This window comes from Cryptomeria japonica, chromosome 5 (genome assembly GCF_030272615.1).
Source record: "Cryptomeria japonica chromosome 5, Sugi_1.0, whole genome shotgun sequence".
In the NCBI taxonomy this organism is placed as follows: domain Eukaryota; kingdom Viridiplantae; phylum Streptophyta; class Pinopsida; order Cupressales; family Cupressaceae; genus Cryptomeria; species Cryptomeria japonica.
The window spans coordinates 169129735-169145988 of NC_081409.1; the positions used below are offsets into that span (position 1 = coordinate 169129735).

At 35.8% G+C, this 16254-nt stretch overlaps 1 protein-coding gene across 4 annotated transcripts in view; it reads right to left on the reverse strand.

Moving 5' to 3' along the window:
• Positions 1 to 14520, reverse strand: part of LOC131041142 (phosphatidylinositol 3-kinase, root isoform) — a 160077-nt gene extending 145557 nt beyond the window's left edge. The window contains exons 1-3 of one of the 4 annotated variants that reach the window (XM_057974121.1): positions 14367 to 14520; positions 12683 to 12900; positions 12369 to 12513 (exon numbers count right to left, since the gene is read on the reverse strand). In XM_057974121.1, the coding sequence (XP_057830104.1) occupies positions 12369 to 12474 (106 nt within the window). In that variant the 5' untranslated portion in view covers positions 12475 to 12513; positions 12683 to 12900; positions 14367 to 14520. Of the gene's footprint in view, positions 1 to 12368; positions 12514 to 12682; positions 12901 to 13770; positions 14316 to 14366 lie in introns of those variants that run through there. The other 3 variants (XM_057974122.2, XM_057974123.2, XM_057974124.2) reach the window with 3 other exon arrangements.
• Positions 14521 to 16254: the final 1734 nt, after the last annotated feature.

Consider the following 16254-nt stretch of genomic DNA (forward strand, 5'->3'; position numbering starts at 1 on the left):
CACCCATGTTTGGGTGAAATTTAAGATTGCATGGACTTCATAGTGGAGAAAATAAGAGCAATAATTGAGGCCAAGGAACATGACCCAATGGAAACATTTTTCAAACTTGTGCAAAAAATTGTTGTTGACCATTGAAACAAGATGACCAACCCCTTACATCTCTTAGCATTTGCTTTGATGCCAAAGTTTTATAGCGTAGAGATGCTTGCAGTGCCAAGGAGGGTGCCAACATATAGAGACGTGGAGGTTGCTACTGTATAGGGCTGCATTTAAAAAGATATATTCAGATGAGGAGACTAGAAATATTGTCTTGGGGGAGTTTGGCCAATTCGTATCTACAAAATATCATGATGTTGTAGCTCTCCAAGCCAAATATGGGATGGATGCTGATGAGTGGTGGTATGTACATGGTCAAGGCTCCATTTTCTTGCAGCCTCTTGCAATTAAAATTTTCTCCCAAGAATGTGTCTTTTAGATTTTATCGTTTTCCAATTTCATTCAATGCTATCATATTAAAATATTTTTATAATTATGTTTTAACAGGTTGCAGGTTCTTCAACTGAGCAGAATCGGAGTACATACTCCATCCACTCGGTCAAGCATAATCGTTTGGGTGCAAAAAAGCCTCCAACCTTCATTTATTGTCACATAAGAAACCTGAATATAATGCAGGTGCGACAAGGAATTTGGATCTAGCCTCTGAGTGTGCTGAGATGCTACAACTGCACAGCTTACCCAAGTCTCTATAGATAAGGTAGTTGTGGAACTTGATAAAAATGTAGCTAGTGGGAGTGGCAATCCAATGGATTCTGGTTCAAATGATCTTGAATTTGAACCAAATGATAACCTTGGGCTTGGGCTTGATGCTTCAAATGAAGATGAATATTAAATCCCATATGGCTTGTAATTTGATTTTTCATTGTTTCATGACATTTTGAGACTTGAAGTTGAATATTATCAGTTTTGCGAATTATGAATATGATATTACATTTACAATATTATGAATATTTATTGGCAATTATGGATTTATGTATGAAAAAGTTACATTGTATGGATTGTATCATTGTAATATTGGGAGTGACAATTTATATTTTATATTTTTTTATGTTTGAACATATATATAATATATGTATATGTGTGTGTGTGTGTACAAACATACCCGTAGTCATACCCAAGGAAAAAATTTGCCATACCCACAAATCCGTACCCGATTCCATATCCATACCCATAACCGAACCGGTATATATGTGTGTGTGTGTGTGTGTGTACGTATATATATATGTGTGTGTGTGTGTGTATGTGTGTGTGTGTGTGTGTGTGTGTGTATCTTAGAACTTGACCCCACGTTGATACAAAGAATGGTGTATACACAAAATAAACGTATGATAATGATTGAGGAGAGAATTCTCTAAGGCAGCAAACAAAACTCTTTAAGGTAGCAATCTCACCTGAATTGCTACAATTAAGAAAACAGCTTCATTAAGATATAGTTAAGAGGCGATATCATTAAGGCAACCTGATGTTTACAAACAGCAATTAGTTAAAATATGTGAAAGGGCACCTCTCTTACAAGATTCAACATTCCTGTAGCAGATATGATGGTACGAATATAATGCATTATCATATGATTTAGATAACTCATTATATGTCTTCATTTGATAAAAAGTATGAATTTTTGCAGAGATTCTATCACTTCTAACGTATGATTAATAATGGGAATGTATGATTAATGTGGATAAGATTCCTTTAAGCTTATAGCCAATCCACCATCCCATTATGGAGGGGAGGTAGACCGTAGGACATAGGAGGAGGGCAAGTAGCAAAAAAGGCCCACTTAAATAGTGGTAACCCCGAGTGGGGCTGGAAGACCGAATGGCGGGTGCCATTAACAAGCTCCTAGGCTTGATGGATAGGTTCAATGTGCCTTGTATGATCTCCCAAATGCTTCATATTGTGGAAGGAATGTTGTGAAAAGCCCTAAGGGAATCTCATGTACATTAAGAGTAGAATTCACATTGGAACATTGTTGAAATATATGTTTACTTTTCTATTGATGACTAACCTGGTTGCAGGATATAAATCAAGGCATTAATCCAGGCTTCAATTAGGAATTATAGGGTAAATTAAGTCCTAATGGGGGACATTACACCACTAAGGCTTTGGAGCACATATACAGCTTTAGCAAAGGCTTTAAAATTTATTAACTTTCTGTTTGGATGCCCTTAATTATAATCATGCAATTGTGTATTACAACCATGGCACATAGGCAAGTTAATAAAATTTTGTGTATAGAATGTAAGAGATCATAATTTTGAAACATGATTATGCCTCATATTAATTTTGTGTCCTCTTTCTGTCCACCTAGCTATATGACTAATAATCTCAGGGATTTTGAGCAATGTGAATCCACTGGTAAGTTTTTCTATTTTTGGAGTCTATTTTTGGAGTACTCATATTGTGTTGAAGATATTTATAATAAATGGAGATATAAGGACTTAATTGTAATAAGGTGTATTTTGGTTGAACCAGACATCTTCAAAAATGAAAATATTTATCATGTCACCTCACGTTTGTACTTTCAGCCCTCTATGTGATTTGCATGTCACATTCCAAGTTAAAGAAGAGGTTGCAAGACCCGTAGAAGGATGGAGGACCATTCTCGTCTTGAGTAGCTTCACTACTTGAGAGGCACCAAATATTGATATTGCTTCCTCTTTAAAGTAAGGGGTTTGAGCATATGTTCCCTCAATATGTTGTTGTGGATGCAAATTATATCTGCATTCATGTCTGTTGTGTTGCTAAGGATGTGAGTTATGTCTCAGTTCATAGGTGAAGTTTTGCATTGTGGATAGTGAATATGTCACAATTCACATGTGGAGTATTCTACTTGTGGATAGTGAGTGTGTCCCAATTCACAAGTATTGATGGATAGTAAGGACATCCACTGATATGTTTAGTTAGGTGGTTCCTTTATGATATGTGCTATTTGGGTTGTTGTTTGTCCCAATCCAGTACCAATGTTCCTACATTTGTTTGGAGGGTGCCACCTAAATACATATTAAGTCACCTCTCCTATAATTTGTATTAGAACGTTATTATTTTCTGAATATTAGTATAATATTGGGTAGATTCATTGGTGGTAAGAACTGAGGAGGTTGCCGCACAAGAAAAAATAAAGGCTTTATAAAAGCCAATGTAATCTATAATCTATTGTAAAACTATTCGGGCATAATACAATATTGCTATTGTGAGTTCCTACAACTGTTGAATATGTGAGTTCCATTTTATCTGCAACTCTTTGCTCTTTTATTCCAACAATAAGATTGATTCATTGGCATATTATTCCTCATTCTTAAGTTTGGCTGCCTCGACAAAAGCATTTCCAAGTGATCTGCATACTCGCTATGACCTCTACTGATAAACTCCAAATACAATTTTTTGTTATCCAGGTTTATGTCCTTGCCTTAGGCATAATTAATGTATAGCCATATGTTGCATTACGATCTTTCCATGAACTTCCAAAAGGTGATTGTGATTAATAAGACAGATAAGTGACACTCATTGCTTTTAAACTGAGTTACCAGGTTCAGCCCCATAGACCCCTGGTACTGGTCCGGTACGGTCCGGGTTCAGGGTTCGGATCTGGTTCGCCTATGGTTCAGATAGGGTTCGTGGTTCACGGGCCTGGTTTGAACCAGGGCGAACCCAAGAGGACCCAGGGTCGAACCCAAGAGGACCCAAGTCGAACCTAGGGGTTTGACAACCCAAAAATGGATTTTTTCTTTGCAAAATTTATTTATTTTTGAATTCCACCACATAAAAAATTAAAATGACCCTATGTCTCAAGCCACACACCTATGCATCGTACAACCAAGAGAGAAGCACAAGTCTGTACGAAAGAACAAGTCAGAAAACACAATTCCCGTACGGGAGAATGCACCTTGATCAGAATTTTGACTTCTTTGGCCTTGTTCCTAACGTCTTAAAAAAGCAGAAAATTGATGCACGCCATGAAGTTCTGTGCGGGTTTGAAGGTTGTGATTTGGTGTTGGCGGCGGGGGCGCTGCCCCTCGACCCCGCCCTGTACCACGACAGGGAGCGCACCCTGGGCACTGCCCCGGGACCCCGCAAGGGGCTCTGCCCCTCGACCCCACAAGGGGCGCTGCCCCTTGACCCCGTTGGGGGCATTGCCCCAAACCCCCATTAGAGAATCCATTTGATGATCAAACTTTAAATTGTTGAAAGTTGAAACAATGATACTTGAATATTTTATCAATTTGATATTAAACTTGATGTATATGATGCTGTTATGGTATGATCATGATGCTATGATTACAAGTTTATGTTGGTTTTGTTGTTTATATGATGCTATGTGACATGCTAATCTTAATTCATGCTTATAGGCTGCATATATATATATAATTTACATGTTTTTGTACTAACGAACCCAAACCTCTTTTCAAAATTTTGCCGTACCGGCGTACCGGGTTCTTTGAACCCGAACCGGTGCCCGAACCCAAACCGGTAACTTAGCTTTTAAACCAAGAGATGAGAATATGCATGATGCAGGATAAGGAAGTAGTCAATTTTCCTATTGCAAACATTACTAGACATCGAAGATGTTGTGAATTCAGTAGAGTAATCATCCATGTTCCTTGTCGATCTTAATGAAGTAGCAGCACTATTATTAGTTGAGTGAAAGTGTGTTGTGAAATTTTACACATAATTGTCCTAATCTCAATTTAGTAAACCACTAAATGTACTTGCTGCAGTTTTTCACAAGAGTTCCATGTTCAAATTCTCATTATGTATTGCATGACTGTTTACATGAATTAATAGTCACATGTTGCATTGAGATCTTTCCACGATTTTCCAGGCATTTATTGTGATTATTAAGGCATTTATTAGCAATACCCCTCGTAGATGTTTCCCCTGCCTTTTTTGCCACCATCTCCTAAAGGGGACATTTGGGGTGCATGGGAATGTTTAGGCAGCATCGCCCCCATCCCCTTTAAAAAAATGATTAAACGTTTAAAAAACATCCCCCATTGGTCAAGGGACATTAGAGGATGTTAGGGGACGACTAGCCATTCCTTTTTTCTATTAAAAATGTGTTTTTTTATTTCAAATGCATTTGGGATAGTGCTAGGCCATAGGGGACAACTAGCCATCCTCGAGACAATCAGGGGCACCTAATTGAACCCTCCACCCCTACCTCCAGCCCCCACCACCCTTTAAACAATATCTAAACCTGACTGAAGCTTCAAAAGAACCAAAAACAAAAAAAAACTTCTCATTTTAACATTTTCAAAGTTGTGTAGAAGAGCAGCAGTGAAAAGGGGAGAGAAGACTAGTGGAAAGAAGGCACTAGGACCATCAGATCTACTACATTTGAGGTAAGTTCTTCATCTAGCATTTGTTTGTTCAATTTCTTTTACAATTTTTTAAGTTTTTCCCAAATTTTTAAACGCATAGGGAGGGAATCTTGATTTTACTTTTTCTTTTATTTGAACCTGAAATTTTGTTTTAAATTCTTAACAAAAATAAATTATGAGCAGCAGTGGGAGTAGTGAGAGTGAAGAGGTTGAAGTTCAAATGCAAGAAAGAAGTATAGCTGCCATTGGGGGTTCTTCTAGGAGTGGGAGTGTAGCAGGACCAGCAAGTACAACAAACTGTTAAAATATTCGATGTTATTAAACAATAGAGCGAGAACTCTATAAAAAAGAATTTGCAAGAGACGATGTTTCTAAAAGAAACAATTGTAAATAGAAGCTGAAAATAAAAACTAACTAAAGATGACTAAGATGAGTAAGATGACCATTAAAGAAACATTACAATATTCTGATACACTCCCTTAATGGTCATCGTTCTAACTACCCAGAAAAAAACAAAGAAGGCTGCCCCCTTCTTCTCAAAACGTTCTGTGGCATGAGCCTGTCACTAAGATGAGCCTACCAGTAGCCCTCCCAAAATCTGGAGAACTTATGGATAACACAAATCGTCCACAAACTTTTGCAGATGAGCATGATACCCCAAAACAAACTGCAAGAAGACATGATTTTTGAGGAAAAATCACCAAACCTAGAAATTGAAGTTTACAAAGTGTCATTTTTGTGGAAAAAACGGTAAAAACCCCATGATTTTAAAGGATAAAATCAAGCAAAACCCAAAATCCCACGCGAACATTGTGAATTACAGATGACCAAACATGATTTTTAAGGAGAAAAATCGATCAAAACCCAAGACACAAAATCCGAGACATGGATCAAAATATAAAACTTCGTTTTTGAGGAAAAATAGTAAAACCCAACAAATTTTTTAAGGAAAAAAATTATTAAAACCCTCCCATAAATTTTTTTGGGAAAAAATCATTAAAACCCATCAGAAATTTTTTAAGGTAAAAAAATTATTAAAACCCATCAAGAAAATTTTAAGGGAAAAAATTTATTAAAACCCATCAAAACATCTCCAGGTGACCAAACAAAGAAGCAGATTGTGTGCGCTAGTCGCATTGTTGCAAGGAGATGAAGACATCAAACAAGGCTTGACTCCATGAAGCCCTAGACCGTAGTTATAAAGGATCTGAAGCCCTAGGTCGCAGGATGCAGAATACAAATGCAGGTTGCAGATTTGAAACACCACAGTTGCAAACAGAAACCAGAAAACTGTGGGCACAAAAAAACAAAAGAAAACCTCCATGGTTTTCAAACGCAGCACCCAAACTGCCCACGAACACAAGTCCACGAACCCACAAAAATTTCGAATTATAGCTCCAAAAGAGCCCACAAAATTCTGCAAAAATTTCAATAAAACCTCCAACGATTTATAAAAAATCAGAAAAAAAAAAATTCTGGAAAAAAAAATCTAGATAATTAGAGGTTACCAAATTTTTCTCAAAAAATTCGCCAAATTTTATGAAATCTAGTGTAAATGTTAGATGTTTCTATTTTATGATTGTTTCTTTTTAGAAACATTCATTTTGTAACTCTTTAAATGATCCTTCGATCATTCATTTAATTCATTCAATTATTTACCAATTACTTGCGTAATACAAACCCACTTGAATATCTTTCTAAACTACTCCAAATCTATGCCAAAAGTCCCATTTAACTGCAATAAACCTCTCCCACAATTTGCATCATGATCAGACAAAGATAAGAAAAGAAAAATCAGGGGATGTAGAGTATGGCTATGTCATTTGTGCAAAAAAGACTAAAGGGGCAGCTACACTAGAGTTTATTGCCATCTTTTGTGGATAGCTGGTCAATCTGTAAAAGGTTGTGAAACTAACTCTAGCTAAGAAAGCTGAGGCAACTAGATTTCAATTTGAGGGGGAGGCAAGAAGGAAGGGAAATCCATTCAAGTGTATGCAGCCTAGTGTGTCATTGCCTCTAGGACTCATAGATGTTGGAATTCAAGGGGGAGAGGGTTCTACTTCTACCAAGAGAAAGAAGAGAGCTACCAATGTTGCAGATATGTTTAACATACAAGCATGAGATGTGGCTAAGTATTCTATTACTAAGGTTTTTTATGTTCCTGCCATACCATTTCATGTGTCGCGTTCACCCTATTTTAAACAAATGCTCAAAGATATGATAGTTGTTGGTCCCTCATTTGTCCCACGTGGAGAACATAAGCTACACGCCACCCTCCTTGATAGAGAATATTCAAAGGTGAGTGTATTGATGGAACAAATGAGACAAACCTTGATAAGAGATGGATGTTCCATCAACATGGATGGGTGGACCAATACCAAACACCAGCCACTCATCCATATTATTGTCACAAGTTCAACTAGCTCTTATTTTCTTAGAGCTATTCATTGTTCAAAGAAGAGGAAGGATGCAAACTTCCAGTTTCAAATTTTGAAAGATTCCGTAAAAGAAATTGGAGCATCTAATGTTGTACAAGTAGTGACCAATCCAGCCTGTGTGTGTAAATTAGCTAGCTTGATGGTGGAGGATGCTTAAGCACATTTTTGGAGCTATTCATTGTTCAAAGAAGAGGAAGGATGCAAACTTCCAGTTTCAAATTTTGAAAGATTCCGTAAAAGAAATTGGAGCATCTAATGTTGTACAAGTAGTGACCAATCCAGCCTGTGTGTGTAAATTAGCTAGCTTGATGGTGGAGGATGCTTAAGCACATTTTTGGACCCCATGTCATGTTCGTGCATTGAACAATACATTGAATGGCATTGGAAAGATACATGAGGTGAACGCATTGGTGTTAGAAACTAGATGTGTGGACATTCATTTGCAACTATCACACTTCACTTGCTTTGTTCAAGATCTTTTCGAGGAAGGAATTCCTCAAGCCTGTGAATGCTAGATATGCCAGTTAATTCATTTTGTTAGACAGGATGCTTGAGATATAGAAGCCTTTACAATTAATGGTGGTTAATTCAAAGTGGGGTAGATGGTCAAAAGCAAGCACACCTAAAGGAAGAAGTGTGAAACAAAAACTCCTTGATGATGATCAGTAGTCCACAATGAGGTAAGAAAATTGTTGGTTTTATTATTAAATTTTTAAAAAGTTAATTTATTAATATTTCTAACTTGTAAATTATTTTCATTCTTTGTACTACAATTCACTCTATCATTTGAGTGTTGAATTTTTAAATTATTTTAAGATTTTGATTTTTGTGACTAGTTTGCATTTTGTAGATATGTTCACTCCTTCATTGAGCCTATCGTACAAATAATAAGATATGCTAAGAGATTTATGATACCTTTGATAGAATACATGGGCAGATGAAGCAAGTATAGAAGGGATCTTACTTTGAGATTTTATGAGAAGAATCATAGGCACATTGTGACCAAATGGTGGAATACTATGAACTTCATATGGCAGCCTATGCTCTACATCCCAAATGGTATGCTTAATCCTAGAAGAGTCCTCCATCTCATGATGAAGAGGTGAAAAAGGGCTCATGAAAGCTCTTTGAAAATGTATACTGAAGAGGAATCTTCTTTACTTCGCACACAATGGCTTGCATTTGTCAATCTCTGCAATCCAACCTTCAGCAAACCAAAGACGAGGAGGATTAAACTACATTAGCTCAGACCAACCATATTGGATGGTGATTGTGGCATGGCAAGGATGCACCAAAGTTGAGGATACTTGCCACTCATCTCCTTTCACAATTTGCCAATTCCTCTGCTACAAAGAGGAATTAGTCCACATATAGCGTCATCCAATCAGTCAAGAGGAACAACCTTATGTCTAGGCGATTGAAGAAGTTGATACTTGTACACCAAGTCACAAGGTTTGCGTTCGAATTTGAATTCAACAACAATAAATTCCGATGAAAGTCAACAAGGAAAAAAGTTTGAAAAAAAAATTGTTATTCAATTCACTTTATTAAATGATAGATCTACAAAATCATCAAAATAAATAATATTAATTTTTTTTACTTTAAATTTTAATATTTAAGTTTAAATTTTAAAAAATTTATAGATTAATAATTAAAAATCTGAATTAAATACTATAGAATATTAAAATTTTAATTATTAAATGTTCATATTAAAAATAAAAGTGAAACAATAAATTAAAATTATATTATATTAAATATATAATATATTTAACATCATTATCCTCTTGCCAAATCCGGCAGAGTTTTTTTGAGAAGCATAAGAAATTTCTTTTCTAGCAAGTGTTTTGAAAAAAAAAAAGGATTTTTGGAAAAGCGGCAAAAAAAAACACAGTGACATTTATTGAAAAAATTAGGCAATTATATGCCGACAACAGCCTATCCTGCCACGGCTGCCCTCAAACCCTACCTTTCCCATTGCGACCAACCACAAATCCTTTCCGGCAAGGCATTGTGCCAGCCTGCAGCCCCTAAAGAACTCAGTGGTGGCCCTCATACCTCCTGACATCCACTATCTATTGCTCACCCACCAGCGAAATTCCTTTTGAGCATATATTTTTAAATCAAAAAACTTTGTATGTATTCCCATGAATTTGAAGGCAAATTTTAACAAATTTCAGACATTTTTTATAAGTTAGCCATATTTCGACCCTGAAGTCAAAAATTTGGCGAGCCCCATGACTAACATTGTGTCTTGTGGCTACAAGATCAATACACCCCTCAATATCACCAAACTCTAACCTCACATTGAGATGTTGATCTCGAAGATGCTATACAGATTGATGAGAAGAGATAGGAGGGATTGGTTGGGGTTCCATTGCTTGAGGCAGCCCCTTATAGCGGCAATGACTTGCACTTGAGCTCCAATTTTGATACAAAGCTACCAAATGCATCTGCTGATTAGTGACAGTTAGATATTTTCTATGATTATGTCATTATGTAATTGAAACTTGCAGCCTTTGGGCATTTTGTTGTAATTCTTATATATGTATGCACATCAACAATGAAAGCATTTAAATTTCATTAGCTTGTTTGTAAATTCTCATGTAAAATCTCAAATCAAGTCTAATGTTATGTATTACACTTTTATGAAGTCTATGAAGAATGCTTTATCAAGGTTATCATATGAATATTTGAAATTTCTTTATATTTTTTAAAAATTCCTTTTTTTCTAATAGTCATCCCCTTTTGTCTCTTAAAAAATGGCCAAAAAACAATTTCCATACCAAAAATACATCCTGCCATCTCTTGGCGTCCTGCCCTGAAAGGTTGGGATAGCATAGTAGATAAGTGACACTCATTGCTCTTAAACAAGAGATGAGAATATGCATGTTGCAGGATTAATAAGTTGCCAACTTTTCTATTGCAAGAGTTATGAAATGTTCTGAATTGAGTAGAGTAATCATCCATGTACCTCATGGATCTTAATGAAGCAGTGGCACTATTATGAAGTTGAGAAAGAGAATGTTTTTACATGTAACTGTTATAATCTCATTTTCATAAACCTCCGAATGTAATTTGTTGCAGTGTTAGTGAGAGTTACATTTTCAAATTCTAAATATGTATTGCATAACTATTTACATGATTATGTGGCATGGTGCAAAATTTCTTTTTCCTTTTTTTGAGAATTACTTGTTCTTGACATTCTCATTATGTATTGAACGGCATATTACATCCTTCTAAGGTTACACCACATCTCCTGGAACAGACGAAGGGAAATGATGGATTTATTTCAAGATAGCTGAACAGTACTACTAATAATCAAACTAGGGTAGACCTTCCTCAAACCATATGTAGGAACAATCTTTCAAGCAAACAAACCAAATCCAAAACATAGAAAATCAACTACTAATGACTACACTGAGTGTTATAATGCATAAGCTGCCATTAAGCAACTAATTATTTTCAAATTCTTGAAGACAGACGTTTAGAGGGTTTATGGGTTTATCTCTCTACCACGTCAGCAGAGGTTCCTGGGGCAGTTAAAATGACTTATAGGTTTTGATTGGTTGTCTGGGAAACAATACTGGGGCTTCTTTTAGAATTTATCCTCTTTTTTTAACACTGTGTCTTCTGAAAGGTTATATTCCCAGTATAGATTTTAACAGGGAAACTGTCTAGGCATAACCACCTCTAAGACCTTCAGGTCAGCAACTAATGCAAGGGTACACTTACAAAATCTTCTGCTTGAATTTGAGAACTTCCTGCACCTGAGCTAAAACTTTTCAGTTCCATGGTTTGTGTATTTTCTGTACTCCACTAGCTGCTTTAGATGATGGAAAATGATTGTTTCAGGTGTAAACATGCATACCAGTTCCAGTGTCTTAAGGGTAATTAGTAACTGACAGATACTGAGGACATAGGCTAATCTTGGTGTAGGTGCGTAAGTCTTATGTCTGGTAACAGAACAAAAATGTAGGAAACCTCCCTGTTATGGTACTGGTAGCAGGTGCAATCAACATCAAAACAGAAGCAGCAACAAGGTTTCCATGTGGCATGGATCAAGTCTTGGGATTAGGAATACTTTTAACAAGCTATGCATGAAGGGGAGATTTATCATCTTCCATGTATAAGCTCATAGAAATATGTTGAGCTGGAGAAAAGAGGCTTGCCATGACCTTGTCTCCAGTTTCAATCCATGATACATCTCTTATCAATCATTACCAAATTCATAAACACTTAGTGTCCATACTTATCTAAAAGGGCAGAGTGTACCACAACACATATCTAAATCTCACTTTCGGCAATATGATTCAACAACATTAACAAACGATCAGACCGTATTCAAAGAAGACCAACATGTAGTTAAAAAATGAGCTGTCAGAGAATCAAAGAATGTAATTATTCAATATCCAAGATTCCAAATGAAGAAACAATTATGAGTGTAAGCTCAATCTACATGAGTGAATTCCTACACTTATCTCATCTGTTATGTTCCTTAGCGTCCAAAGAAATGATATTTTAATATCATTTCAATGCAAGCAGACTTGAAAAATACCTGGTGAAGATTTACAGGATAGATTGCCTTCTAGTCTATCCACTCGATATGCAACTGGTGAATTAATGTCACAGGACAAGAAGAACCTAAATTCATCCCCGCTCATTGTAGCAAATGCTACAATTCACCACAAATTTCCGTTGTTCTGCACCAATAGAAAATATCAGGTCTCCATAAACTAAAATCAACACATGAATAACCAGGCTCAAATTACAAAGAATCAAAACCCTTGAGCCAGAATTAAATTATCTATTGAAATCAGATGAAAAATTATGAATCTAAAATCATGCATGCATGCAGGGTCAAGGAGTTGCCTGTGCCCTTGAATCCAGCCAGTTTATTTGGGCTTTCACTATTCATAGACCTGAGTCCTGAGATTTAATAAAATCCCCAGGTCGGCAACCAATTTGTTTCACCTGTTAGAGATCTTCTTCAGCAGCCAAGTATCAAACTTGAGAAGCTAATAAGTTTGGGCTAAGGTTTGATCCTTGAACTTTGCCGGCTCAAATCAATCTGATATAGCAGAAACAACCTAAAATAATACCATTAATGCGAAGTACAAAATTTGTAATTCAGTTAGGCCCACCCCATAAAAAAACCTACGCAAGTAAAGTGCATAAAACATTTTTCAAGGACAGATTTAGAGTCCCAAAGTGAAAAACCATTGAAACAAAACATTAGCTACTTCAATGCAAAGGAAAAAAAGAAAATTAATCAAACTTGATTCAATGTACCTTAAGCTGACTTGCTTGACAGAAACCAAAAAGCAACACAAAATATAGCTTAGATTAAAAGCAAATTGCAATGCTTCTGGATAACTGTTTAGCTAACTCACTCATCATCAGCTAAACAATTAGATAAAATTTACCATGAAATATTAAACATTAGAAATCATGGCTTATTGGCTGAACGGAATGAGCAAGGTAGAAACACTAAAGGATTTCAATGCAGATCCCCAGGGTTCAAATCCCCAGGACCCATTATAAAATATGAAATTGGATAAACTATCACATTCAACTGGCTGTGTCTTCTGTATCTCAACCTATGTAGTGAGCTGGGTAATTTTGGCAGAAGAGATACTCCTAAGAAAATTTACAAAATTGTAAATGAAAAAATATTTTTAAAAAAATATATATATAAATATTTTAGGAGGTGAATTTAGGAGCCTTTTCTGGGCAAGTGATCCTATTGATTTTAAATACTTTTACATTGGTAAATTTTCAGTGAAAGAAAGCAATTTTAGGAACTGTATGCAAACAGACAGACGGAAAAATTCAGCTCTCCTCTTCAGCAGACCCCGGATGTTTGTTAGTTGAAAATGTGAGGCTCTAATATGACGGAAAAATATTTATTCTATTCATATATCTTTGTTTTAAAGTTTTTCCAATTCCATGGGACTGACCTCAATAATAAAATAGGAGCCTGACCACATCCTTATTGACGCAACGTTGATGACAATAAGCACTTGAACAATACCCTCCCATATGATTTATTCTCTTCAATTAGAAGGTATCTGATTTTCAATTCACCAAAATTGCATAACCTTTTAGTTTCAAAGGTTTTCTAGCTACTCTGGGCAGCTAAAGTTACTTCAACTCTGTTATGAGCTAAAACAAAAAATGAGAACCCTATTAAATACATATCACGATATGTTATACATCCCTCGTAGGTTTTTTGGCTCATTTAGAGGCATCTGGTTGTTAATTCTGTATAATTGTATACTGTGCAGCAAAAGCTGAACTTCTAAATGTAATTTTTTTATTGCTTGAGATATATTCTGCACAGCTAGCACATACACACATGAAATGGAAACCCTAGCATCCGCGCACACACATATATAATAAGCGACATTGATAAACGAAGGAAGAAGTTATACGAATCGGCTGAGATGCAACAAAAAGTGTGTTTACATTTATGGACGAAAGGAAGCACAAACAAGATGCAATAATTTAAAGCAATTGCAGCTCTGTTATGTTTGGAAGGGATTTGAAAATGTACCAGTTTCCTGATATTTCCTCAGGCCCCGGTTGCTTCCGTGTCTGTTATTCTGGTTGGTGACCAATAATTTTTTGATATTTAAGTGCCGTTGTTTAATTCGAGTTATGAGAGTCGGGGGAAAACATCTACCCAAGTGAACTGTTGTAGAAATAAAGTAGGTAATAAAGTAATAAGCGAGTTGGTGATTAGAGCAAAAAGATGTTTATTTAAATTCACATAATTAGGTAAATATTTCCATGTAATATTGGATATAGAGAGGGGCAAGGTAGGGTTTTGATTTGGATGGGTGCACGTAATTCTATTTCACTCATTTATTTTCTTGTTATTTTTGTGTCAAATTGAAATTTAATGTACAAGATTTTGGTTTATCTTGTTTATGGGATGTTTTTTTATTTAAATGGTTGTTAATTGTAACAGTTGAGTATTTGATGTTATGGTTGTTGTCTTAAAATTATAGAGAAACGATACTAAAATACACTTGTTAGTCATTCATGAGGTAACTCTCATGCTCCCAATGTTGTTTTGTTTGTTCATGATTTTGATAAGGCTTGTAAATGGCTTGAGAACTATACTTATTACATATTTTGTTGGTAGAATATCTTCTAAAAGTGGATTAAATAATTGGGTCACTCCACCTAGACTCCTCATGAGGTCCATTTAGAGGCTATCCAAAACCGTATTAGGGGTTTCATTTTTATTGTGTTTGAGTTAAGGCTACTTTTTACAATGGCCCATAGTACATTCACATCTTTTTATTAACTCTTTTCACTTGTACTTGAGACTTTGTTATCTCTAAGGAATTTTACCTTTGTGTCCACGTGTAGGTCAAGCTATCTAATATCCCTTTACCATCATGGTTTTTTTCTATATCATATAGTGACTTTGTTGTGACATGTCATTCATTTTGCGCAATAAGGTTTTTTTCTTCTTTTTTAAGGGTTTGTGTTGAAGTCTACCAATCTAAAGACCTTGAGGATTTTATCAAAATATGAATAGTAGACCAATGCCTCACTCAAAGGGTTTTGCACCTCAATTGATTTGACAAACCCTTATTACCAATGTCAATCCTCAAACTATGAGATACGAGGATTTCTTTTGGCTATGCGGTGACCCAAGCCTCAACCCAATTAATCTATTAGAGAGTCTCCTCAAAAAAAGGAGGATGGCTAGACCATAATAAATAATAGAAGGAACAATCACCATCTTTGAACTAAAGGTGTTGTTCCTAAATAGTTGGTCATTGGGCCTCAAGTTTCAAAGCATAACAAACTAAAAGAGGTTATTTAATAACCCATATGGGAGTCATCATAAGCAACAAATAAACCAAGATTTAATCAAATGTTTCTCCCCACTAGCATTCTCTCTTCCAAGACAACTAGTTTGTCACATTATCATGTAGCCTCTCACCACTCACATAGTCTAGCTAGTGAATCTAAGGAGAATCATTGCCAAATAAGAAGCTACTTGTTGCAATTAATTTACCATATTTTTTGTCACAAACTAAATAGGACTTCTTGAAAATTAGCTATGGAGCTCTTAATGAGCTTGGTCATGACAACATGTCACTTGGTTCCCATCTTCCATGAATTTTATTTTATGTAATGTTTAGGGTCTAACTGGATCCAAATGGATGTTTGCAAAAGATTTCCCAACTTTGATGTTTTTTTGTTTATAGAAGTTGAAAATTATAGGTTTTTTGTTTTTTGTTGCTTCTCATTTATATAGCCACAAATAAAATTGCATGGTGATCATGAGCCAAGTCAAGGAGGAATAACCATTTTCACCTCTCGTAGGTGAAAGTAATCCATAGTGGATCATAGATGCGACTCCATTAATCATGCTTTGTGGGTTCTCTTTGCCACTCCCTTGGGATTGTTAACATTTATGA